The sequence below is a fragment of the Rana temporaria genome, chromosome 5, assembly GCF_905171775.1.
Source record: "Rana temporaria chromosome 5, aRanTem1.1, whole genome shotgun sequence".
In the NCBI taxonomy this organism is placed as follows: Eukaryota; Metazoa; Chordata; class Amphibia; order Anura; family Ranidae; genus Rana; species Rana temporaria.
The window spans coordinates 427,478,120-427,505,047 of NC_053493.1; the positions used below are offsets into that span (position 1 = coordinate 427,478,120).

A 26,928-nucleotide genomic window follows, 5' to 3' on the forward strand; every position below is an offset into this window, starting at 1 on the left:
GGGGGGCAACTCCATATTAATGACCATGCGAGGAGGGAGAAGACAACTCCATATTAATGACCATGGGAGGAGGAGGGGGGGCAACTCCATATTAATGACCATGGAAGGAGGGGGGGGGCAACTCCATATTAATGACCATGGAAGGAGGGGGGGGGCAACTCCATATTAATGACCATGGGAGGAGAAGACAACTCCATATTAATGACCATGGGAGGAGGGGAGGGGGGCAACTCCATATTAATGACCATGGGAGGAGGGGGGGGGCAACTCCATATTAATGACCATGGGAGGAGGGGGGGGGGCAACTCCATATTAATGGCCATGGGAGGAGGAGGGGGGGGCAACTCCATATTAATGACCATGGGAGGAGGGGGGGGGGGCAACTCCATATTAATGACCATGGGAGGAGGGGAGGGGGGCAACTCCATATTAATGACCATGGGAGGGGGGGGGGCAACTCCATATTAATGACCATGGGAGGAGGAGGGGGGGCAACTCCATATTAATGACCATGGGAGGAGGGGGGGCAACTCCATATTAATGACCATGGGAGGAGAAGACAACTCCATATTAATGACCATGGGAGGAGGGGGGGGGGCAACTCCATATTAATGACCATGGGAGGAGGGGAGGGGGGCAACTCCATATTAATGACCATGGGAGGAGGGGAGGGGGGGCAACTCCATATTAATGACCATGGGAGGAGGGGAGGGGGCAACTCCATATTAATGACCATGGGAGGAGGGGGGGCAACTCCATATTAATGACCATGGGAGGAGGGGGGCAACTCCATATTAATGACCATGGGAGGAGGGGGGCAACTCCATATTAATGACCATGGGAGGAGGAGGGGGGGGCAACTCCATATTAATGACCATGGGAGGAGGGGGGGGGCAACTCCATATTAATGACCATGGGAGGAGGGGAGGGGGCAACTCCATATTAATGACCATGGGAGGAGGGGGGGGGGCAACTCCATATTAATGACCATGGGAGGAGGGGAGGAGGAACTCCATATTAATGACCATGGGAGGAGGGGGGGGGGGGGCAACTCCATATTAATGACCATGGGAGGAGGAGGGGGGGGCAACTCCATATTAATGACCATGGGAGGAGGGGAGGAGGAACTCCATATTAATGACCATGGGAGGAGGGGGGGGGGCAACTCCATATTAATGACCATGGGAGGAGGGGGGGGGGCAACTCCATATTAATGACCATGGGAGGAGGAGGGGGGGACAACTCCATATTAATGACCATGGGAGGAGGGGGGGGGGCAACTCCATATTAATGACCATGGGAGGAGAAGACAACTCCATATTAATGACCATGGGAGGAGGGGGGGGCAACTCCATATTAATGACCATGGGAGGAGGGGGGGGGCAACTCCATATTAATGACCATGGGAGGAGGAGGGGGGGCAACTCCATATTAATGACCATGGGAGGGGGGGGGGGGGCAACTCCATATTAATGACCATGGGAGGAGGGGGGGGGGCAACTCCATATTAATGACCATGGGAGGAGGGGGGGGGGGCAACTCCATATTAATGGCCATGGGAGGAGGGGGGGGGCAACTCCATATTAATGACCATGGGAGGAGGGGGGGGGGCAACTCCATATTAATGACCATGGGAGGGGGGGGGGGGCAACTCCATATTAATGACCATGGGAGGAGGGGGGGGGCAACTCCATATTAATGACCATGGGAGGAAGGGGGGGGGGGCAACTCCATATTAATGACCATGGGAGGAGGAGGGGGGGGCAACTCCATATTAATGACCATGGGAGGAGGGGGGGCAACTCCATATTAATGACCATGGGAGGAGGGGGGGCAACTCCATATTAATGACCATGGGAGGAGGAGGGGGGGGCAACTCCATATTAATGACCGTGGGAGGAGGGGGGGGGGCAACTCCATATTAATGACCATGGGAGGAGGGGGGGGGCAACTCCATATTAATGACCATGGGAGGAGGGGGGGGGCAACTCCATATTAATGACCATGGGAGGAGGGGGGGGGCAACTCCATATTAATGACCATGGGAGGAGGAGGGGGGGCAACTCCATATTAATGACCATGGGAGGAGGAGGGGGGGCAACTCCATATTAATGACCATGGGAGGGGGGGGGGGGCAACTCCATATTAATGACCATGGGAGGAGGGGGGGGGACAACTCCATATTAATGACCATGGGAGGAGGGGGGGGGGGGACAACTCCATATTAATGACCATGGGAGGAGGGGGGGGGGGGCAACTCCATATTAATGACCATGGGAGGGGGGGGGGGGGCAACTCCATATTAATGACCATGGGAGGAGGGGGGGGGGCAACTCCATATTAATGACCATGGGAGGAGGGGGGGGGGGGGGGCAACTCCATATTAATGACCATGGGAGGAGGGGGGGGGGCAACTCCATATTAATGACCATGGGAGGAGGGGGGGGGGCAACTCCATATTAATGACCATGGGAGGAGGGGGGGGGCAACTCCATATTAATGACCATGGGAGGAGGGGGGGGGCAACTCCATATTAATGACCATGGGAGGAGGGGGGGGGGGCAACTCCATATTAATGACCATGCGAGGAGGGGGGGGCAACTCCATATTAATGACCATGGGAGGAGGAGGGGGGGCAACTCCATATTAATGACCATGGGAGGAGGAGGGGGGGCAACTCCATATTAATGACCATGGGAGGAGGGGGGGGGGGCAACTCCATATTAATGACCATGGGAGGAGGGGGGGGCAACTCCATATTAATGGCCATGGGAGGAGGGGGGGGGCAACTCCATATTAATGACCATGGGAGGAGGGGGGGGGGGGCAACTCCATATTAATGACCATGGGAGGAGGGGGGGGGGGGGGGAACTCCATATTAATGACCATGGGAGGAGGGGGGGGGGGGCAACTCCATATTAATGGCCATGGGAGGAGGGGGGCAACTCCATATTAATGACCATGGGAGGAGGGGGGGGGGCAACTCCATATTAATGACCATGGGAGGAGGGGGGGGGGCAACTCCATATTAATGACCATGGGAGGAGGGGGGGCAACTCCATATTAATGACCATGGGAGGAGGGGGGGGGGGGCAACTCCATATTAATGACCATGGGAGGAGGGGGGGCAACTCCATATTAATGACCATGGGAGGAGGAGGGGGGGCAACTCCATATTAATGACCATGGGAGGAGGAGGGGGGGGCAACTCCATATTAATGACCATGGGAGGAGGGGGGGGCAACTCCATATTAATGACCATGGGAGGAGGGGGGGCAACTCCATATTAATGACCATGGGAGGAGGGGGGGGGGCAACTCCATATTAATGGCCATGGGAGGAGGGGGGGGGGGCAACTCCATATTAATGACCATGGGAGGAGGAGGGGCAACTCCATATTAATGACCATGGAAGGAGGGGGGGCAACTCCATATTAATGACCATGGGAGGGGGGGGGGGGGGGGGGGCAACTCCATATTAATGGCCATGGGAGGAGGGGGGGGGCAACTCCATATTAATGACCATGGGAGGAGGGGGGGGGGCAACTCCATATTAATGACCATGGGAGGAGGAGGGGGGGCAACTCCATATTAATGGCCATGGGAGGAGGGGGGGGCAACTCCATATTAATGACCATGGAAGGAGGGGGGGCAACTCCATATTAATGACCATGCGAGGAGGGAGAAGACAACTCCATATTAATGACCATGGGAGGAGGAGGGGGGGCAACTCCATATTAATGACCATGGAAGGAGGGGGGGGGCAACTCCATATTAATGACCATGGAAGGAGGGGGGGGGGAACTCCATATTAATGACCATGGGAGGAGAAGACAACTCCATATTAATGACCATGGGAGGAGGGGAGGGGGGCAACTCCATATTAATGACCATGGGAGGAGGGGGGGGGGCAACTCCATATTAATGGCCATGGGAGGAGGAGGGGGGGGCAACTCCATATTAATGACCATGGGAGGAGGGGGGGGGGGCAACTCCATATTAATGACCATGGGAGGAGGGGAGGGGGGCAACTCCATATTAATGACCATGGGAGGGGGGGGGCAACTCCATATTAATGACCATGGGAGGAGGGGGGGGGGCAACTCCATATTAATGACCATGGGAGGAGGGGGGGCAACTCCATATTAATGACCATGGGAGGAGAAGACAACTCCATATTAATGACCATGGGAGGAGGGGGGGGGGGAACTCCATATTAATGACCATGGGAGGAGGGGAGGGGGGCAACTCCATATTAATGACCATGGGAGGAGGGGAGGGGGGGCAACTCCATATTAATGACCATGGGAGGAGGGGAGGGGGCAACTCCATATTAATGACCATGGGAGGAGGGGGGGCAACTCCATATTAATGACCATGGGAGGAGGGGGGCAACTCCATATTAATGACCATGGGAGGAGGGGGGCAACTCCATATTAATGACCATGGGAGGAGGAGGGGGGGGCAACTCCATATTAATGACCATGGGAGGAGGGGGGGGGCAACTCCATATTAATGACCATGGGAGGAGGGGAGGGGGCAACTCCATATTAATGACCATGGGAGGAGGGGGGGGGGCAACTCCATATTAATGACCATGGGAGGAGGGGAGGAGGAACTCCATATTAATGACCATGGGAGGAGGGGGGGGGGGGCAACTCCATATTAATGACCATGGGAGGAGGAGGGGGGGGCAACTCCATATTAATGACCATGGGAGGAGGGGAGGAGGAACTCCATATTAATGACCATGGGAGGAGGGGGGGGGGCAACTCCATATTAATGACCATGGGAGGAGGGGGGGGGGCAACTCCATATTAATGACCATGGGAGGAGGAGGGGGGGACAACTCCATATTAATGACCATGGGAGGAGGGGGGGGGGCAACTCCATATTAATGACCATGGGAGGAGAAGACAACTCCATATTAATGACCATGGGAGGAGGGGGGGGCAACTCCATATTATTGACCATGGGAGTGGCTATCAGACTAGCTGTCAATGAATGTGGGCGGGTCACAACCAGGAGCTGAGCACTGGTACCCGCCCACAGCGTGTCATTCCTCGGCGTCAGGACACCATTTTTCGGGAGAAGACAGATAAATCGTTCTGCGGAGCAAGGTAAGAACTGGGAGGGTTCACACAGGAAGTGTGCAGAGGACAGGATTTCTGGCAGGATCACAGAACAGAGACTCACTTTATAATCCGGAAGCTTAGTCATGGCCAGCCACTGCTCTTCAGTCGGAGTTCCCAGTAATGTGAGGAGGAGAGTTCAGGAAAGACTAAAACTTTCTACAGTGCCCACCAATGTATACAGTCCCACCGGGGGAGGGGGACACACGAGGGGCAAGAGAGAGAGAGAGAGTGCAGAGGAGTGCGAGAGAGAACATGGGGTGCAGGGAGAGCCAATGGGAGGAGAGCGTGAGGTAGAAGGGGAAGGGAGGGAGAGGGAGAGAGAGAGAGAGAGACACACAGACACACACAGGCAGAAACAGACAGAGACAGAAAGCGAGGTAGAAAAGACGGGGGGAGAGAGGGAGTGAGACAGACATACAGACAAAGAGAGAAATAAAAAGAGACACAGAGAGGTAGAAAGGGGGGGGTGAGAGAGAGAGAGAAAAAAAATAAAAGGAGCGGGAGGAGACAGAGAGAGATACAGACAAACACAGGAGCGAGAGAGAGAGACAGACAGACACAGGAGCGAGAGAGAGAGACAGACAGACACAGGAGCGAGAGAGAGAGACAGACAGACACAGGAGCGAGAGACAGAAAGCGAGGTAGAAAGTAGCGGGGGGAGAGAGAGAGAGGTAGACAGAAAAGAGTGGGGGGAGAGAGACAGACACAGGAAGAGACAAAGAGAGATAGACACCGAGCGAAACAGAGAGGTAGAAAAGGAGTGGGGGGGGGGGGGGAGAGAAGAGCATAGAGGGGTACAGCTCGGGAGGAGAGAGAGAGACACACACACACACACACACAGAGACAGACACAGCGCGAGAGACAGAGGTAGAAAGTAGCGGGGGGAGAGAGAGAGAGAGACACAGAAAGCGAGGTAGAGAGGGAGAGAGACAGAGAGAGAGACAGGAGCATAGAGAGGTACAGCCTGGGAGGAGAGAGGGGGGAGGAGAGGAGCATAGAGAGGTACAGCCCGGGAGGGGAGAGAGAGAGAGAGAGAGAGAGAGAGAGAGAGAAGAGAAGAGAAGAGAGAAAGAGACACACACAGACAGAGAGAGAGAGAGAGAGAGAGAGAGAGAGAGAGAGAGAGAGGGGGACGGAGGGGGAGAGAGACACGGAGAGAGACACACAGAGAGGGGATATATAATAAGGAGACATGTACAATGCGGCTCAGGAAGGATATCGGAAGATCCTCTTCAGTTGATCGTCTACATCGTTCCCGGGGAAGAGCGGCCTCCCGGCATTCGCCAACTCTGAGAAGAGGTAAGAGGAAGAAATGTTTTCCTGGGAGAAGAGGAACTCCGGAACACACAGAGCTCTTCTCTGGACACACCCACCGACCTCATTCGTCCTCTCTGGACACACTATGACCTCATTCATCATCTCTGGACACACTATGACCTCATTCATCATCTCTGGACACACTATGACCTCATTCATCATCTCTGGACACACTATGACCTCATTCATCATCTCTGGACACACCATGACCTCATTCATCATCTCTGGACACACCCACCGACCTCATTCATCATCTCTGGACACACCATGACCTCATTCATCATCTCTGGACACACAGCGACCTCATTCATCATCTCTGGACACACCATGACCTCATTCATCATCTCTGGACACACCATGACCTCATTCATCTTCTCTGGACACCCACCGACCTCATTCATCATCTCTGGACACACAGCGACCTCATTCATCATCTCTGGACACCCACCGACCTCATTCATCATCTCTGGACACACAGCGACCTCATTCATCATCTCTGGACACACAGCGACCTCATTCATCATCTCTGGACACACAGCGACCTCATTCATCATCTCTGGACACACAGCGACCTCATTCATCATCTCTGGACACACAGCGACCTCATTCATCATCTCTGGACACACTATGACCTCATTCATCATCTCTGGACACACAGCGACCTCATTCGTCATCTCTGGACACACCATGACCTCATTCGTCATCTCTGGACACACCATGACCTCATTCGTCATCTCTGGACACACCATGACCTCATTCGTCATCTCTGGACACACCAAGGCCTCATTCGTCATCTCTGGACACACAGCGACCTCATTCATCATCTCTGGACACACCAAGACCTCATTCGTCATCTCTGGACACACTATGACCTCATTCATCATCTCTGGACACACAGCGACCTCATTCGTCATCTCTGGACACACCATGACCTCATTCGTCATCTCTGGACACACCATGACCTCATTCGTCATCTCTGGACACACCAAGACCTCATTCATCATCTCTGGACACACTATGACCTCATTCATCATCTCCGGACACACCAAGACCTCATTCATCATCTCTGGACACACTATGACCTCATTCATCATCTCTGGACACACTATGACCTCATTCATCATCTCTGGATACACCATAAGCTCATTCGTCATCTCTGGACACACCATGACCTCATTCGTCATCTCTGGACACACTATGACCTCATTCATCATCTCCGGACACACCCACTGACCTCATTCATCATCTCTGGACACACCCACTGACCTCATTCATCATCTCTGGACACACCAAGATCTCATTCATCATCTCTGGACACCCACCGACCTCATTCATCATCTCTGGACACACAGCGACCTCATTCATCATCTCTGGACACACTATGACCTCATTCATCATCTCTGGACACACTATGACCTCATTCATCATCTCTGGACACACAGCGACCTCATTCATCATCTCTGGACACACTATGACCTCATTCATCATCTCTGGACACACAGCGACCTCATTCATCTTCTCTGGACACACAGCGACCTCATTCATCATCTCTGGACACACTATGACCTCATTCATCATCTCTGGACACCCACCGACCTCATTCATCATCTCTGGACACACAGCGACCTCATTCATCATCTCTGGACACACAGCGACCTCATTCATCATCTCTGGACACACTATGACCTCATTCATCATCTCTGGACACACTATGACCTCATTCATCATCTCTGGACACACCATGACCTCATTCATCATCTCTGGACACACAGCGACCTCATTCATCTTCTCTGGACACACAGCGACCTCATTCATCATCTCTGGACACACAGCGACCTCATTCATCATCTCTGGACACCCACCGACCTCATTCATCATCTCTGGACACACAGCGACCTCATTCATCATCTCTGGACACACAGCGACCTCATTCATCATCTCTGGACACACAGCGACCTCATTCATCATCTCTGGACACACAGCGACCTCATTCATCATCTCTGGACACACAGCGACCTCATTCATCATCTCTGGACACACAGCGACCTCATTCATCATCTCTGGACACACCATGACCTCATTCGTCATCTCTGGACACACCATGACCTCATTCGTCATCTCTGGACACACCATGACCTCATTCGTCATCTCTGGACACACTATGACCTCATTCATCATCTCTGGACACACAGCGACCTCATTCATCATCTCTGGACACACTATGACCTCATTCGTCATCTCTGGACACACCAAGATCTCATTCATCATCTCTGGACACCCACCGACCTCATTCATCATCTCTGGACACACAGCGACCTCATTCATCATCTCTGGACACACAGCGACCTCATTCATCATCTCTGGACACACCATGACCTCATTCGTCATCTCTGGACACACCATGACCTCATTCGTCATCTCTGGACACCCACCGACCTCATTCATCATCTCTGGACACACAGCGACCTCATTCATCATCTCTGGACACACTATGACCTCATTCGTCATCTCTGGACACACCATGACCTCATTCGTCATCTCTGGACACACACCGACCTCATTCATCATCTCTGGACACACAGCGACCTCATTCATCATCTCTGGACACACCCACCGACCTCATTCATCATCTCTGGACACACTATGACCTCATTCATCGTCTCTGGACACACCAAGACCTCATTCGTCATCTCTGGACACACAGCGACCTCATTCATCATCTCTGAACACACTATGACCTCATTCATCATCTCTGGACACACTATGACCTTGTTCGTCATCTCTGGACACACTATGACCTCATTCATCATCTCTGGATACACCATAAGCTCATTCATCATCTCTGGACACACTATGACCTCATTCATCATCTCTGGACACACTATGACCTCATTCATCATCTCTGGACACACTATGACCTTGTTCGTCATCTCTGGACACACTATGACCTCATTCATCATCTCTGGATACACCATAAGCTCATTCATCATCTCTGGACACACTATGACCTCATTCATCATCTCTGGACACACCAAGACCTCATTCATCATCTCTGGACACACTATGACCTCATTCATCATCTCTGGACACACTATGACCTCATTCATCATCTCTGGACACACTATGACCTTGTTCGTCATCTCTGGACACACTATGACCTCATTCATCATCTCTGGATACACCATAAGCTCATTCATCATCTCTGGACACACTATGACCTCATTCATCATCTCTGGACACACTATGACCTCGTTCGTCATCTCTGGACACACTATGACCTTGTTCGTCATCTCTGGACACACTATGACCTCATTCATCATCTCTGGATACACCATAAGCTCATTCATCATCTCTGGACACACTATGACCTCATTCATCATCTCTGGACACACCAAGACCTCATTCATCATCTCTGGACACACTATGACCTCATTCATCATCTCTGGACACACTATGTCCTCATTCATCATCTCTGGACACACTATGTCCTCATTCATCATCTCTGGACACACCAAGACCTCATTCATCATCTCTGGACACACCAAGACCTCATTCATCATCTCTGGACACACTATGACCTCCGGACAGAGGGTGTTGAACCCTCTGTCCGGAGACCAGCGCTTCAGCTGGGGAAGTTCCTTGCAACTCCACAGATGCCGCTGTTGGTGATGGGCAGAGCACAGTGGAGTGTGGCCCTGATACCAGCTCTTCTGCTGGAGGCTCCTCAGGTTGTTCTTCCTGAGCAGAAAAGTCTATTAAATCCCCTGTCTCTGCAACTGGTGTCTGGGGATAGAGGTTCACCATCCCCTGTCCGTGGAACCCAGAAGATGCTATAGGTACTGGGCAGAGGTTAGCTGTACTCTGCCCTGTGGTCAGCACTTCATCTTTGGGGATGGCAATCTCCAGATTTTCCACTGCCGATTCTCTGGCATACTGCTGGACAGGCACATTCCTCCATCCATGATCATCCCATGCAGAAAGAGGATCATCAAGGTCAGTCAGGACTTGCTGCGTCCGCGTCCATAGCTGCGGGGGGCAGGTTGGCAAAGCACACTGTTACTCTGCCACATTGCCGACTCTTCAGCCAGGATTTCAGCGTTGTCCACTGGTATTTCCCGATAGTCCCAGGCAAAGGGAGCCCAGCCCTGGCACTGAGCAGAGTCTAGCAGCTGTCTGTAGGCGATCTCCAGCTCCCAATTCTGAACGGCCAGAAACTCCAAATCTTCCAGTGCCCAGTGCCCTTCCGAGACGTTCAGTAGCCCTTCTCTAAAATCCATGATTTCGTCCAACCGCCACTCCAAATCACTCCCAAAGTTAGAGTCCCCTGTCAGCTTCACATACAACAGTCCCAGGCCGCCGTAGCTTAAGCCTTCCGTTGGGCTGTCATCCGCTATCCAGGGATATGCTTGGGATACACCGAAGGGCTTTGTAGCTCTCATCCAACCTCATCTCTGCCCAGACCAGTCTGCTTAATTCAGCTGTCTGCTCCTTGTGCGGTGTTTCTCCCAACAACAGCACCCGCAATCCATACGGCGACCAGTACCTTTCCCGCAATCCATACTGCGACCAGTACCTTTCCTGGATGGAGGGAGAACTTTTCCCTGGTGTCGCTGCTCACGGGCAAGCGCTTCCTTCCAGAGTTCACAGCGAATAGAATCCGACCATCCCAGCAGGACCTGCTCTGATTGGTCCTCTGTGATGTATCCGCTTCTCTCGGAACCGCCTTCCGAATTCCTCTTCCATGGCGGCTGGTACATGTACCTCTCCTCTCCTGCTACCGAACCTTGGATTCAAGTGGAGGTTGGATGTCCCCGACTGCAGGAAGCATCCCGCTGCTGCCACCAATGTAACGGAACGTCCCGCACTCTGCTTGAGTGCTTCCGTCATATACCGCTTCCTATCAGTCTGGATATAGATATCGGATATTCCAGCTGCTCCCAACACACGAGACGGGACTTGTTTGTGTGCTGAACATGGAGCGTTTAATAGAACCAAGAATACAACCTTATATACAGTTTAAAGAGGAGGTAACAAGAACATAAATTAACATGAGCTAATTAACTAATCATTTACCCAGACTAGGCGACTAATGCCGCGTACAGACGGTCGTTTTATGCGATGTAAAAAACCGACATTTTCTGTGAAGTAAAAAAACTACGTTTTTGAAACTTCAATTTTCAAAAACGATGTTGCCTACACACCATCGTTTTTTCACAGTGCTCTAGCAAAGCGAGGTTACGTTCACCACGCTTTTCCATTGAAGCTCGCTTCATAACTAGCTTCTGGGCATGTGCGGGTGTAAAAACGTCGTTTGAAACGTCGTTTTTTGCTACACACGGTCAATTTCTGTGAAGTAAAAAACGAAGTTTTGAAAAACGACACATAAAATTGAAGCATGCTTCAATTTTTTTTGGTAGTTTTTCAGAAGACATAAAACAACGTTTTCTCCCACACACGATCAATTAAATTGACCTTTTTAAAAACGTTGTTTTTTTACATCGCATGAAACGACCGTCTGTACGCGGCATTAGATATGACCTTTCAGGGTAGACGTCACGTCTCCGCTCACCTGCTATACAATACACATTATCATAAGTGTAAACACAGGACATCTTCACACAATAGCAGGGTCAATTAGCATCTAACAGTATGTGTCCCAACAGTATGAATGAGTCACTCTTACAATTAACCTGTTGAGTTCAGAATCAACAACCAGTAAATAGTTATTTACAGATATCCTGGAATATATTGTTGTAACGGACACATGCATGCTGCCGGGACAGTTATGATCTTCGTGCAGGGGGACTACAAGGAACTGCATGGCTTGTCACAAGTGGATGTACCACATTGTATTCTGAGCTCAAAGGGTTAACTGGACAAGGGTCTCTGTCACTGCTGAATGCTAATGTTCCCTTCGCATAGCTAATGAACTCTTGTGGAGATAACAGCCCCCCTGTGAGGTGTATGCTGATGGGGATTATGTGTGAGTGATAATTGTTTTAAAGGTTAATTGAATTCTATTGTCTGATCCAGCTAAGTTGAGGAGCCGAAATGGCTAGCAGCTGATTGGCTCAAGGGAAGGTCATTCTTTCAAAGTATGAGTATTGAAGTCCCCCCTGGGGGGGGGGGGGGGGGGGGAGTGTCATTTGTTTCTGTACAGTTTGTAACCAGATTTAAGGAGGAAAAATGTGACATTAAAGGTCAGTCTGCTTGACTCTGCAAACGTAGCACGTCTCGTTTCTTGGAAGGGCGTTCGATGGGATATACCGGCGGTACTTGCATATCGCAGCTTGCCAGGGAAAAGGACGTCTCCAACGGCTGAGACCCTCACACCAGTGGGTAGCCGTTACATTGGTTGGTAGCAGTGGGATGGTCCTTTTATCCAAAGAGCAAGTGCTGAATGGAAGGTACAGCGCTGATGTGAATGAATTAAGTTGTGAATAAACCAGATAAATTATGGAAAATAATCTGTGACTTGATGAACAACACAAATTGATTGAGTGGTGAAAAATTCATAAGAATGTCCAGAAGTGAAAAGGTAAATGTGCTGATCCTCCACCAATCAATGATTGAATATAGGTGATAAAATAGCAAATATAAATCAGTGAAAAAAAGTCCAATGATAAAAACAAACGAAATTCTTAATCTTCCACCAAGAGAAAACACCCGTGTGATGGTATTCCAATCTGCTTACCAGATTCACTGACCGTTGGTGCGGTCAGATAGAGCCCAGAGATCTTTTAAAGTCCTCTCAAGTGGACTATATAACAGCAGGTTACACAGATCGGATCATCTACTGCTCCAAAACTCCAGATAAAATAAGGATGCGCTCATGTATTCAAAGAGAAAGAACGAGAAATAGCTCCATAGTGAAGTACTGTATGTAAGGATTTTTTATTAAAGAAAAGATTTGCACTTACAATTCGGTCGATATAAAAAGGCTTGTCATGGATCCCAGCGCATGCAGCGCGTACTGACAATCGAATCCTGGTGGCTGTGCTCAGTGTGTATAGCTCTCTCCGTATGAGCGATGACAGGGTACGCTTTAGGCCACTCCTACGTACGTTTCGTCGTAAGACGTCGTCGGGGATGGACCAATAGCGCGCCAGCCATCGCTAGAGCATTATATAGTGTCCGGCCGCCATTTTGATTGTGGGCGAATACTAAGGGCAAGCGGAAATGGCTATATACACACTAAAAAAGAACGGATGGAGAATCGAATCATGATGCAAATGACTGCCATCTTGTGGAGAAATAGGAGAAGAGTCTTACCACACACGGAGACACAGCATCAGGAAACGAATGGGACATGATGTACAATATATATAATTGTATGAGTTAAATAGACAAATGATGGTCGATTAATACAATTACTCAAATAATACATTTAAAAGTCTGAATATCTTAGTATAACAATATGAAACCTATAATAATATCTTTAATTAAATAAATGTGTCTCCGTGTGTGGTAAGACTCTTCTCCTATTTCTCCACAAGATGGCAGTCATTTGCATCATGATTCGATTCTCCATCCGTTCTTTTTTAGTGTGTATATAGCCATTTCCGCTTGCCCTTAGTATTCGCCCACAATCAAAATGGCGGCCGGACACTATATAATGCTCTAGCGATGGCTGGCGCGCTATTGGTCCATCCCCGACGACGTCTTACGACGAAACGTACGTAGGAGTGGCCTAAAGCGTACCCTGTCATCGCTCATACGGAGAGAGCTATACACACTGAGCACAGCCACCAGGATTCGATTGTCAGTACGCGCTGCATGCGCTGGGATCCATGACAAGCCTTTTTATATCGACCGAATTGTAAGTGCAAATCTTTTCTTTAATAAAAAATCCTTACATACAGTACTTCACTATGGAGCTATTTCTCGTTCTTTCTCTTTGAATACATGAGCGCATCCTTATTTTATCTGGAGTTTTGGAGCAGTAGATGATCCGATCTGTGTAACCTGCTGTTATATAGTCCACTTGAGAGGACTTTAAAAGATCTCTGGGCTCTATCTGACCGCACCAACGGTCAGTGAATCTGGTAAGCAGATTGGAATACCATCACACGGGTGTTTTCTCTTGGTGGAAGATTAAGAATTTCGTTTGTTTTTATCATTGGACTTTTTTTCACTGATTTATATTTGCTATTTTATCACCTATATTCAATCATTGATTGGTGGAGGATCAGCACATTTACCTTTTCACTTCTGGACATTCTTATGAATTTTTCACCACTCAATCAATTTGTGTTGTTCATCAAGTCACAGATTATTTTCCATAATTTATCTGGTTTATTCACAACTTAATTCATTCACATCAGCGCTGTACCTTCTTTTTGGTTGTACGTTTTTTTGCTTTGGGTATTTTGAGCAATAGGTACTAGCTGCTTTTGTCACTTATCATCATTATTATTTTTTATCATCACGTATTAGCGCAGTGTTTTCCTCTGGTTTTTCCTTAGGATTTTTTACAAGTGCTGAATGGAGTCGCAGTACGCCAGGCTGAAAAGATCCACACTAAAAGATCTATTGGAGAGTCGTGGTAGGAGCGCCAGCAACAGACCACCGAGGGAGCGGATAGCTGAAATGCTGGAGCTGGATGAAATGGATGGATCCATGGAAGGAACTGAGCCCCTTGCACCGGTCAGCAAAGAAGATGTAATTACTGGGATTGTACAGCGGAGATTATCCTTGTATCCAGAAACGTCCGTGGAACTAATCAACCAGCTGTTCCGGGAAGCAAGGGAAGAGATACAAACGAAGAGGGGACAAGAACTGGAACTGGTAAGAGCGAGACAGCCCATTACACCTGCAGTTCCTACCCCCCCACCTGCTGCTACAGGAAAGAAAATACCGTTCACTGCATTTAAAGCTTTTGTAGAAAGTGAGGAGGAAATCGATGGATATTTGGCGGACTTTGAGAGGCAGTGCTCACTACACCAGGTACCACCAGACCAATGGGTCACTATTTTGTCGGGGAAATTGTCGGGCAAAGCCAATGAAGCCTTTCGTGCTCTCGCTCCAGAGGATATTTTACAATATCAGCAAGTTAAAAAGGCGTTGCTAACCCGATATGCCGTAACGCCAGAAGCCTACCGCCGGCGCTTCCGGGAGTCCAAGAAGATGGCTGTGGACTCCCACATGGAATGGGCCAACCAGTTACAAAGGATGGCATCCCTTTGGGTCCAAGGGTGCAAGGCCAACACCGGGGAGGAAGTATTGCAGCTGTTCCTAATGGAACATTTCTTTCAAGACCTGGCCGCAGACATACAAGACTGGGTACGAGATCGCCGTCCCGCTAACTTAAACGAGGCGGCTCGGCTAGCAGATGAGTACGCGGAAACAAGGAAAGTAAGCCAGGGTACTACACGGCTGGCTCAGAAGGTAGAACCGCGTACTCCAACCGTCACCCCACGCCCAGTTTCCGGCTCCAGTTCCACCACATCCTCAGGGGCCTAGCAACTACCCCCGGGATTCGCCTAGGGTGACGTGCCATCACTGCAGCGACACGGGACATATTGCTCGTTATTGCCCTTTGAGAGCTACAAATAACAACTGGAGACGCACAACACCCAACACAGAGGTCACTCCATCACGTCCCTCTGCGGCCCACTGCCTGGAGACCGAGGGGGGCCCTGAGGAATGTCTGGGAATTTGGTATGAGGCAGACCCAATACAAGCGGCCTCTCCGGATAACCGTCAGCATCACCGTCAGGAGGTACGAGTGAATGGACAAGTAGCACAAGGCTTAAGAGATACCGGGACTACTATCACTCTGATTCAAAAACATCTGGTAAAGCCAGAGAACGTGTCCACTCGCACAGTTGCCGTCCGGGTCGCAGGGGGTGCTGTATTTCGCGTACCCACCACCCGGGTGCACTTAGACTGGGGAGCCGGGTCAGGAAAGACCACAGTTGGTATCATGGACAACCTACCTGCCGAGGTGGTGCTGGGCAACGACATTGGCCCTCTGACTTCGGCTTATTTACCTACACCTGCTGCTGCTTGTCCCGTGACCACCCGCGTTGCTGGAATCAACCCGCTTGCTGCTGAGAACCGGGTAAGACTACCTTCCCCGACATGTACTGTAGATCCGGCACAATATCACAGTCTAAAATGGGAATGTGACAAGTTGGCCAGTGAGAAATCAGAGATGCAACGACACTATGTCACGTATTATGAGATGTCCCGTGGCTTGAACATTGAAATGCACAAACAGGCGGAAATTGTCAAAAGATTAAATGGGATTTGCATCCAGGTGGTGCCGTATTTGTCCCAAGAGCATCAGCAACAGGTTTTGGGAGCCATTGAGAGAGCAAAGCAAGTGACAGTTCCAGAACTGAATTCCATTATTCACCTTCACCATCAGCTACCGACCTGGTAAGCCAATGGGAAGGCCGACGGACTGTCCAGGCAAACTGAACTTTTACCCTAACAGCAGACCGGACATCCCCAAGTTGATCCGAAAAGGATCAATCCGGGTCTGCCGGAGTGTTCCACAAAGGGGGAGTAGTGTAACGGACACATGCATGCTGCCGGGACAGTTATGATCTTTGTGCAGGGGGACTACAAGGAACTGCATGGCTTGTCACAAGTGGATGTACCACATTGTATTCTGAGCTCAAAGGGTTAACTGGACAAGGGTCTCTGTCACTGCTGAATGCTAATGTTCCCTTCGCATAGCTAATGAACTCTTGTGTAGGTAAACAGCCCCCCTGTGAGGTGTAGGCTGAGGGGGATTATGTGTGAGTGATAATTGTTTTAAAGGTTAATTGAATTCTATTGTCTGATCCAGCTAAGTTGAGGAGCCGAAACGGCTAGCAGCTGATTGGCTCAAGGGAAGGTCATTCTTTCAAAGTGTGTGTATTGAAGTCCCCCCTGGGGGGGGGGGGGGGGGGGGAGTGTCATTTGTTTCTGTACAGTTTGTAACCAGATTTAAGGAGGAAAAATGTGACATTAAAGGTCAGTCTGCTTGACTCTGCAAACGTAGCACGTCTCGTTTCTTGGAAGGGCAATCGATGGGATATACCGGCGGTACTTGCATATCGCAGCTTGCCAGGGAAAAGGACGTCTCCAACGGCTGAGACCCTCACACTACATGGGTAGCCGTTACAATTGTGAATAATAATTACATAATAATCCCATCTCAGGTAGTCCAAGATATAATTTCTCAGTCATCCTATGCCCCTAGTGGACATAGGAAGATTTTAGACCTAAGAGGGCCCGGGGATGTCCCGGGTGAGTCTGTCACATTCTTCATCTCTGGACAAACAGCGACCTCATTCATCATCTCTGGACACACAGCGACCTCATTCATCATCTCTGGACAAACAGCGACCTCATTCATCATCTCTGGACACACCAAGACCTCATTCATCATCTCTGGACACACAGCGACCTCATTCATCTTCTCTGGACACACAGCGACCTCATTCATCATCTCTGCACACACCAAGACCTCATTCATCATCTCTGGACACACCAAGACCTCATTCGTCATCTCTGGACACACTATGACCTCATTCATCATCTCTGGACACACTATGACCTCATTCATCATCTCTGGACACACTATGACCTCATTCATCATCTCTGGACACACTATGACCTCATTCATCATCTCTGGACACACTATGACCTCATTCATCATCTCTGGACACACTATGACCTCATTCATCATCTCTGGACACACTTATGACCTCATTCGTCATCTCTGGACACACTATGACCTCATTCATCATCTCTGGACACACTATGACCTCATTCGTCATCTCTGGACACACTATGACCTCATTCGTCATCTCTGGACACACTATGACCTCATTCATCATCTCTGGACACCCACCAACCTCACGTCCCAGATCCTCACCTGCAAAGATACAGCCGGCTGACCACATGTCTATAGAGGTAGAGTAAAGTTTGGCACCAAACAACACGTCAGGAGGGCGATACCACAGTGTCACCACCTGCAGGGGGGACAGAAAATATCACCATCAGACATCCAATACAATGACCAGACAATGGGGGGGGGGGGAATTTACTAAAAATTGGAGAGTGGAAAATCTGGTTAAGCTCTGCAGAGAAACCAATCAGCTTCTGGGTTTTATGGTCAAAGCTTAATAGAAGAAGCTGAAGTTAGAAGCGGATTGACCCCCCATGCAGAGCTGCACCAGATTCTGTAATCTCCAGTAAATCTCCCCCAATGTGTGCACCAATGAGAACTCACCTCCGCAGAGTAACAGCGAACCGGAATACCGAACGCCCTCGCCAGGCCGAAGTCTGCAAGTTTCAGCTCCCCGTTCTACAGAGAGAGAGGAGGAGGAGTATGAAGGAGTCCCTGAGCGAGAAGATGACCCCACACTGGTGACCCTGGCAGGAAGGTGACAACCTGACATTTCCTATCAAACCCAGGCAGGTCTAGTCCTGAGCCGGCACTCCGGGGCAATGCCACCAACAGAGGGGTGCACTATCCATCTTCATCCTACTAAAGCAGCGGATTATCCCCCAAAGGAGTTCCTTTCATATAAATCAGGACATCAATATGAATTTATCACACGCGGTAAAAAATGTATTTTTGGTTAGAAAAAAAGGGATTTTTATTAACAGCTTACCTGAAAAATCCTTTTCTTGTAGTACATCACGGGACACAGAGCAGCATAGCCATTACATATGGGTTATATAGTGTACCTTCAGGTGATGGACACTGGCACTCTCCGACAGGAAGTTCCCTCCCTATATAACCCCCACCCATAGTGGGAGTACCTCAGTTTTGTAGCAAGCAATATGCCTCCCAAAATTCCCCATAAGAGGGGTGGGAGCTCTGTGTCCCGTGATGTACTACAAGAAAAGGATTTTTCAGGTAAGCTGTTAATAAAAATCCCTTTTTCTTTATCGTACATCACGGGACACAGAGCAGCATAGCCATTACATATGGGATGTCCTCAAGCAATGCTTCATGAGGGGAGGGAGACAACCAGAAAAAAAACCAAACAGGAGGTGCCACCGGACAAGAGGAGATTAAACTGCGGCCCGGAGTACCGCCTGCCCAAAAGCTGAATCAGCGTTCCTCCTAACGTCCATTTGATAAAATTTTGCAAATGTGTGGACAGATGACCAGGTTGCTGCCCTGCAGACCTGGGCCATAGAGACCTGGTGATACGCTGCCCAAGAGGCACTCATAGCTCTAGTGGAATGAGCCTTAACCGATAAGGGTGGACTCTTCCCCTTCAGGCCATAGGCCTGTATAATCGTCTGCCTAATCCACTTAGAAATAGTGGCTTTAGACGCTGCCTGGCCCTTCTTGGGCCCTTCCGGCAGAATGAATAAGACGTCCGTCTTACGAATCTGGGCTGTAGCTTCCAAGTAAATCTTTACAGCTCTAACTACATCCAAGGAATGTAGTAACCTCTCTTCCTTAGAAGAAGGTTTTGGAAAAAATGATGGAAGAATCACATCTTGATTAAGGTGAAAATTCGATACCACCTTAGGCAGGAAGGACGGAAGCGGCCGCAAAACGACCCTGTCCTTATGCAGTAATAAATAAGGTGCCTTACATGACAAGGCTGCCAACTCCGACACTCTTCTGGCGGATGCCATGGCCACCAGAAACACTAGTTTCCTAGTCAAAAGGACCAAAGGGATCGCGGACAAGGGCTCAAAGGGCTGCCTTTGCAAGGCCGATAGAACCAAATTTAGATCCCAAGGATACAGGGGAGCTTTAATCGGGGGATTAACCCGAATAACACCTTGTAAAAAGGATTTCATTAAAGAATGGGCAGCCAAAGGTCTCTGGAAGAAGACCGACAAGGCAGACACCTGCCCCTTGATTGTGCTGACCGCCAAACCTTTTTCCACTCCCAACTGTAAAAACTCCAGGATTCTCCCAATGGTATATTTGCGGGGATCCCATTTCCTGGTTTCACACCAGGTAATATATGCCTTCCACACCCTATAGTATATTAACCTGGAAACTGGTTTTCTTGCGCTTATAAGGGTGGAAACGACCTGCCCTGAAAGGCCTCTGTTTCCGAGAATCAGGGACTCAGCCGCCAGGCCGTTAAATTTAGGGCCTGTAAGGCAGGATGGTAGAATGGCCCTTGTGAGAGGAGGTCCGGACGTAGAGGGAGGACCCAAGGCTCCTCTACCGTCATCCTTTTTATCAAGGAGTACCAAGGTCTTCTGGGCCACGCTGGGGCCACTAGAATCGCTGGCTTGCGTTCCCTTTGAATTCTGTGAAGAAGACGGGGTAGCATCCGTATTGGAGGGAAGGCATAGATTAGCGCAAACTGATGCCAAGGGCACACCAAGGCATCCGTCCCGCAGGCCAATGGATCCCTCGTTCGAGAGACAAACTTTGCTATTTTGGCATTGAATCTGGACGCCATAACGTCCACCTCCGGAGTACCCCACTTCCGGCAGATGTCCTGGAACACTTCGGGATGGAGGGACCACTCCCCTGGGGACATCTGTTGGCGGCTGAGGAAGACCGCTTGCCAATTGTCCACCCCGGGGATAAAGATAGCTGAGATGCAGGGGACATGGGCTTCTGCCCATGAAAAGATCCGATCTACCTCCCTCTGGGCTGCCTGACTCCTGGTGCCGCCCTGGTGGTTTATATAAGCTACGGCAGTGGCATTGTCGGATTGTACCCTTACTGGGGAGCCCTGCAGAATCTCTGTCCTGCCCAAAAGAGCCAACCGAGCTGCTCGGATCTCTAAGACATTTATGGGTAGGGCTGATTCTGCCCTTGACCATTTCCCCTGTAGGGTTAAATCGTCTAGGACTGCACCCCAGCCCGATAGGCTGGCATCCGTGGTTACTATCCTCCATGAGGGGGGACTGAACGATCTTCCTTTCAGAAGATTTTTTGTGACTAGCCACCAACACAGACTCTGCCTTACCGCATAGGGAAGAGAGAAGGGAAGATCCAAGGCCTGGAGTCTTTTGTCCCAGGCCGTGAGAATTGCTCTCTGTAGCCTCCGAGAATGGATCTGGGCATAGGGCACTGCCTCGAAGGTGGCCACTAGCTTTCCCAACAGGCGCATGCAGAGGCGTATAGATGGCCTTGTGCTGCTTAGGACTATCTGGATTAGCTCCCTTATCGAGTCCACTCTGGACTGGGGCAGGAAGATCCGTTGTCGTCTTGTATCTAAAATCAGACCTAGATACTCCAACCTTCTTGTGGGCTGTAGGGCCGATTTGTCCCGGTTTAGAACCCAACCCAGGGACTCTAGGCAGTTTACTACTAGCAACACTGCCCGATTTAAGCCGGCCGCTGAGTGGTCGACTACCAGAAGATCGTCTAAGTAGGCCATGACCAGAATGCCCTGTTCCCTTAGGATGGCTAACACGGGGGCCAGGATTTTCGTAAAAACCCGAGGGGCCGTGGCTAGTCCGAACGGAAGAGCCACGAACTGATAATGCCGATAGTTTAGGGCAAAACGCAGAAACCTGTAATGGCCTGGGAAAATCGGAACGTGCAGGTACGCGTCCTTTATATCGATGGAGGCCAAGAACTCCCTTCCTTGAAGGGCGGCCACCACCGAACGAATGGACTCCATTCGAAAGGACCGGACTCTTAAAAAGCGGTTTAATGACTTTAGGTCCAGTATAGGCCTGACGTCGCCGTTTGGCTTCGGGACAATGAAGAGGTTTGAGTAAAACCCTTGTCCCTGCTCCCCTGCTGGTACTTCCATAATCACTCCTTGAGATAGGAGTCGCTCTAGGGCGGACAGAAGTGATGCCTGCTTTTGAGGGTCGCCTGGAAGTCTTGACGCTTGAAAGTGAGGAGGGGGGAACTCCCGAAACTCCAGCTTGTACCCCTGAGTCACTGAGGACAGAACCCATTGGTCGGTAACTTTGGCCCCCCACAACTCCGAGAAGAACCGGAGTCTTTCCCCCACCCGAGAGAGTGGGGGCGCCCCTTCACAAGGCTGCCTTAGGGGCAGCCTTAACCGGCTTACGGTTCCACGGTCTCTTGTTCCCTGCAGCTTGCCCCTGTGGCCTGTTTGCAGCTGCGCGTTCAGGAGGCCGTCGATACTGCCTAGAGAATGAGGGCCCTGGAACTGGAGAGGTTGGACGCTTAAAAGAGGGACCCCGGAACCTTTTCTTAACCGGCAAGAGGGTGCTCTTACCACTAGAGATCTTTTGAATATATTTGTCAAGATCTTCTCCAAACAATCTCTCTCCTTGAAAGGAGAATCCTGTAAGGAGTTTTTTGCAGGGGGTTTCTGCAGACCAGTTTTTTAACCAAAGTAGTCTTCTCATGTGAACCAAAAACAGGGATAGGCGGGACGCCTGTTGGATTGAATCCTTGATAGCGTCTACCGCGAAACATAAAGCTCTAGGTAGGTCGGCCAAGTCCTGAGCCTGTTGAGCCGGGAGGTCCTTTAGGGCCTGTTTTGCCTGGTCCTTTAAAGCCTGGCAGACGCCAATGGCAGCTACGGCTGGCTGGACCACTGCCCCCGCTGTGGCAAAGGATGCCTTCAGTAAGGTCTCAAGCCTTTTATCCACAGGATCTTTGAACATGTGAATATTGTCCACTGGACACGTTAAAGCTTTATTGACACATGATATGGCTGCGTCAACAGTGGGGACAGCCCATTTTTTCGAAAACTCCTCCTCTAAAGGGTACATAACTGCGAACCTTTTAGGAGGCAAAAAAATCCTGTCTGGCTTAACCCAGTCCTGAAATATCAGGTCCTTTAACAAAGGATGAACCGGGAACACCAGGTTGGCTTGGGGCGCCTTTAGGGAGCCCAATGAGGACACAGCGGAAGCCAGAGGCTGAGGCAAAGGCATTTTAAAAGCTGACCGCACCATATCCGTTAAGGACTGAACCCACAGTTTTTCTGCGTGAGAAGCTGAAAAAGGTTCTTCTATAGTAGAATCCTCAGAACCTAAATGGTCCAGGTGATCCTCGGCCTGGTCTCCTGTATCTTCCAATTCCTCAGTGGAAAGGACATCTTCCTCAGGAGATTCAAACCTGGGAGACGGGGACCTAGCCCGCTTCTTCCCAGATAAAGAGGCCGTAATAAAAGCGGCCATCCTTTTTTCAAATCCACCCAAGGTGGAGGCTAACATCTCTTCCGTGACATAGGAAGGAGTTGGTTGAATAGGGCCAGCCGTAGCACCTAGCAACCCCGATGGCTCACCCAGGGCAGCAACCTCCGGATCCTCCGGGGAGGTAGGGGCAGCTGGATTTTGGGAAATATCCTCCGAGCCCGATGGGGAACCCTTCGGCTTTTTAACACCTTTAGCATTTTTAGCGTTCCCTGCACCCTTAGGAGCCATAATAAACAAATCTGAGATACTCCGCTAATATACAACTAACTGTAATAGCTGGAGAAAAACACACATTTAAATAAATGAGGAAAAAAATTAGGCTAGGGTAATGTTAGACAAAAACTAAACTTCCCAAAACCTAACAAGAGATAACAATATTGTGCCCCAAGGGCTTAATCACATCCTAATATTGCTTCCCTTAATGCTGGGCTAGGAGAGCACTTAATAATAAAAGTACTCTGACTGCTACTTAGTACACCGGCTTTCTAGAGAAACTATGAGCTTAAACAGCTCTTTAGCAAGGTGTGTACAAAAAAACGGCCACTAGGTGTCACTGTGTCAGCATAACATAGGCAAACCTATCCTGCTCAGCATCGCTGCTCCGTGTCCCTTCACAGCCTTCAGCAGACTGACAGGCGAAATAGAGTTTTCCCCTCTGATGTACAATGGGGGGGGGGGGGGACTCCCCGGGCGTCCCCCGCCCCCTCCACGCAGCGTCGGCGCGCCCCGCCGTCTATAACAGTGCGCGCGCACGCTCCCGACGCCGCTCTGAAGGAAGCAGGAAGCCATGTGGGGAGAGGAGCCCAGGAGCTGCTGGAAGCCACACACAGACACCAGGAAGTAAGTATTTTAAACCTGACATGCCCCTTTTTACATCTCATGGAGCAAAACACCTTGTAGCAGCAGCAGCAGTCTATTAGCCCAGCCAGAGGAACAGTATACCTGGGTGTTTGAGCCATCCAGTCATGCAGACTTTGTGGTTTCTCTTCTAGCCCATGCACAGAGGCATAAAAAAGGCTTTTCCCCAGAGTCCCCTGTGGGGGGCCCACTGACAAACCAAGTTCCGTAGGCCCCCCGCTTACCTTTCCACGCCGCAGGGTATTGCTCACGCAAGAGGCCCAATCTTCCCCCTTCACCGTGGGTATGGTCATAGACCTTCAGGGACCGGGGTCCAAGTCAGGAACACCACACACCTGGACCTATACAGCACTACTGGCAGCAGGTATCCATAGGTTAAAAACCCAGTCCTGGAACCCAGAGTCCAGCCCTCCAAGGAGAGGCATTATAGGCAAAACCCCATCCACGAATTGGGGCCCGGGTAAAGTCCACTTTGGCTATGAAGCACCTTGGACGGATCCGGTCGGCTGGCCCTGGTCCCAAGGACAAACTGCAGGCACAACCTTCAACGTGCACCAACACCTAAGACACTGGCGAAAAAACTGAGGTACTCCCACTATGGGTGGGGGTTATATAGGGAGGGAACTTCCTGTCGGAGAGTGCCAGTGTCCATCACCTGAAGGTACACTATATAACCCATATGTAATGGCTATGCTGCTCTGTGTCCCGTGATGTACGATAAAGAAATATGATTTTTGTACTCACCCTAAAATCCATTTCTCTGTTTTTATGGACGGACACAGCAGCAATTGACCTTAGGGTATTATCCTCCCTTTTAGGTGATTGACTAGGCAGAAATACAGCATTTTAAGTGTTAAACACTCCACACAGTACCTCCCAGGGGGCGGTTCCCCCCCGGTACATCCCCCATTCTCTGTTCTGTAGCCTCAGTTCGTCAACAAGCAGTACAAACAAAGGAGGGGTGGGTGCTGTGTCCGTCCATGAACTCAGAGAAATGGATTTTACGGTGAGTACAAAAATCCTATTTTCTCTTCCGTTCATGGACGGACACAGCAGCAATTGACCTTAGGGACGCCCCCAAGCAGTGTCAAAAAAATTGAGGGGTGGAAAAACCCAGCAAACCAAACTTCACCCCAAACAAACCAGAGTTCCTCAACGGAGGAACTCCAACCTTAAACTGCCGCCTGTAAAACCTTGCGGCCAAAGAAGGCATCCGAAGATGCACTCACATCCACCTTGTAAAACTTTAAGAAGGTGTGGACTGACGACCAGGTCGCCGCCTTACACACCTGTAAAACAGACAGACGCTTGATGGCGGAAAGCCCAATAGGCACCAATCGCCCTGGTCGAATGCGCCATAACCGGGAAGGGAGGCGCCCGCCCCTCTAGGGCATAGGCCTGAAGCACGACCTGCCTGATCCACCTAGAAATGGTGGCCGACGAGACCGCCAGACCCTTTTTAGGACCAGTCACCGACACGAACAGTGAGTCCGACCTCCGAAATGGAGCCGTAGCAGACAAGTACACCCGTAGGGCCCGAACCACGTCCAAGGAATGCAACGTGGCCTCCTTTTGGTTCGCCAGCTGAGGACACAAGGATGGAAGAGCAATGTCCTCATTAATGTGAAAGGCCAAAACAACCTTAGGAAGGAACAACGGCTGCGGGCGCAGCACCACCTTGTCCTTGTGGATAACCAAGTAGGGAGCCTTGCAAGACAAGGCCGCTAATTCAGAAACCCGTCTGACCGAAGTAATTGCCACCAGAAAAACCACCTCCTGGGAAAGAGTCAATAAAGGGATTTCCATAATGTCCTCAAACGGAGAATGTTGAAGCACCGAGAGGACCAAATTCAAGACCCATGGAGGCAGTGGAGGGGCCACATGTCGAACCCCCTGCACAAACGTACGCACCAGGGAGTGCGCTGCCAAGGGTCGCTGAAAGTAAACAGCCAAGGCCAAAATCTGACCCTTAAATCGTACTTAAGGCGAAAGCCTGATCCACTCCCCACTGTAAGAACAGCAGAATCCGGGACATCACGTATGTACGGTGCAATTTCATCTCCTCCCACATAGAGATGTAAGCCTTCCACGTACGATGGTAAATCTTCCGGGAAGTAGACTTCCGCGCCCGCAGCATGGTAGAGATCACCGAGTCCGACAGACCTCGTTCCTTCAGCACCTGGCTCTCAATAGCCACGCTGTCAAAGCCAACCACTGTAAAGCAGGGTGGAAGATCTGACCCTGCGACAGAAGATCTTCTCTCAGGGGTAGACGCCAAGGAACGTCTGCCATCAGACGCACCAGATCCGCGTACCAGGGACGGCGAGGCCAATCCGGAGCGATCAGGATTGTTGGTATCCCTCGGCTTCCACTCTGCGCAGGAGATGAGGAAGAAGCTTCAGAGAAGGGAAGGCGTAGATTAGGCGATAGTGACCCCACTGCGCCACCAACGCCACAGACTCTGAAACACATCCAGGTGTAGAGACCATTCTACTTGGTCTAGCGTTTGGCGACTTAGGTAATCGGCCTGCCAGTTCTGTACCCCCAGAATG

At 50.3% G+C, this 26,928-nt stretch overlaps 1 protein-coding gene across 1 annotated transcript in view; it reads right to left on the reverse strand.

The window, feature by feature from the left end:
• The window catches only part of CDK5 (cyclin dependent kinase 5), a 43,258-nt gene that overhangs the window by 9,000 nt on the left and 7,330 nt on the right, over positions 1-26,928 (reverse strand). The window contains exons 7-10 of the mRNA XM_040355424.1: positions 18,681-18,755; positions 18,324-18,420; positions 6,354-6,423; positions 5,196-5,256 (exon numbers count right to left, since the gene is read on the reverse strand). Coding sequence (XP_040211358.1) covers positions 5,196-5,256; positions 6,354-6,423; positions 18,324-18,420; positions 18,681-18,755 — 303 coding nt within the window. The remainder of the gene's footprint in view (positions 1-5,195; positions 5,257-6,353; positions 6,424-18,323; positions 18,421-18,680; positions 18,756-26,928) is intronic.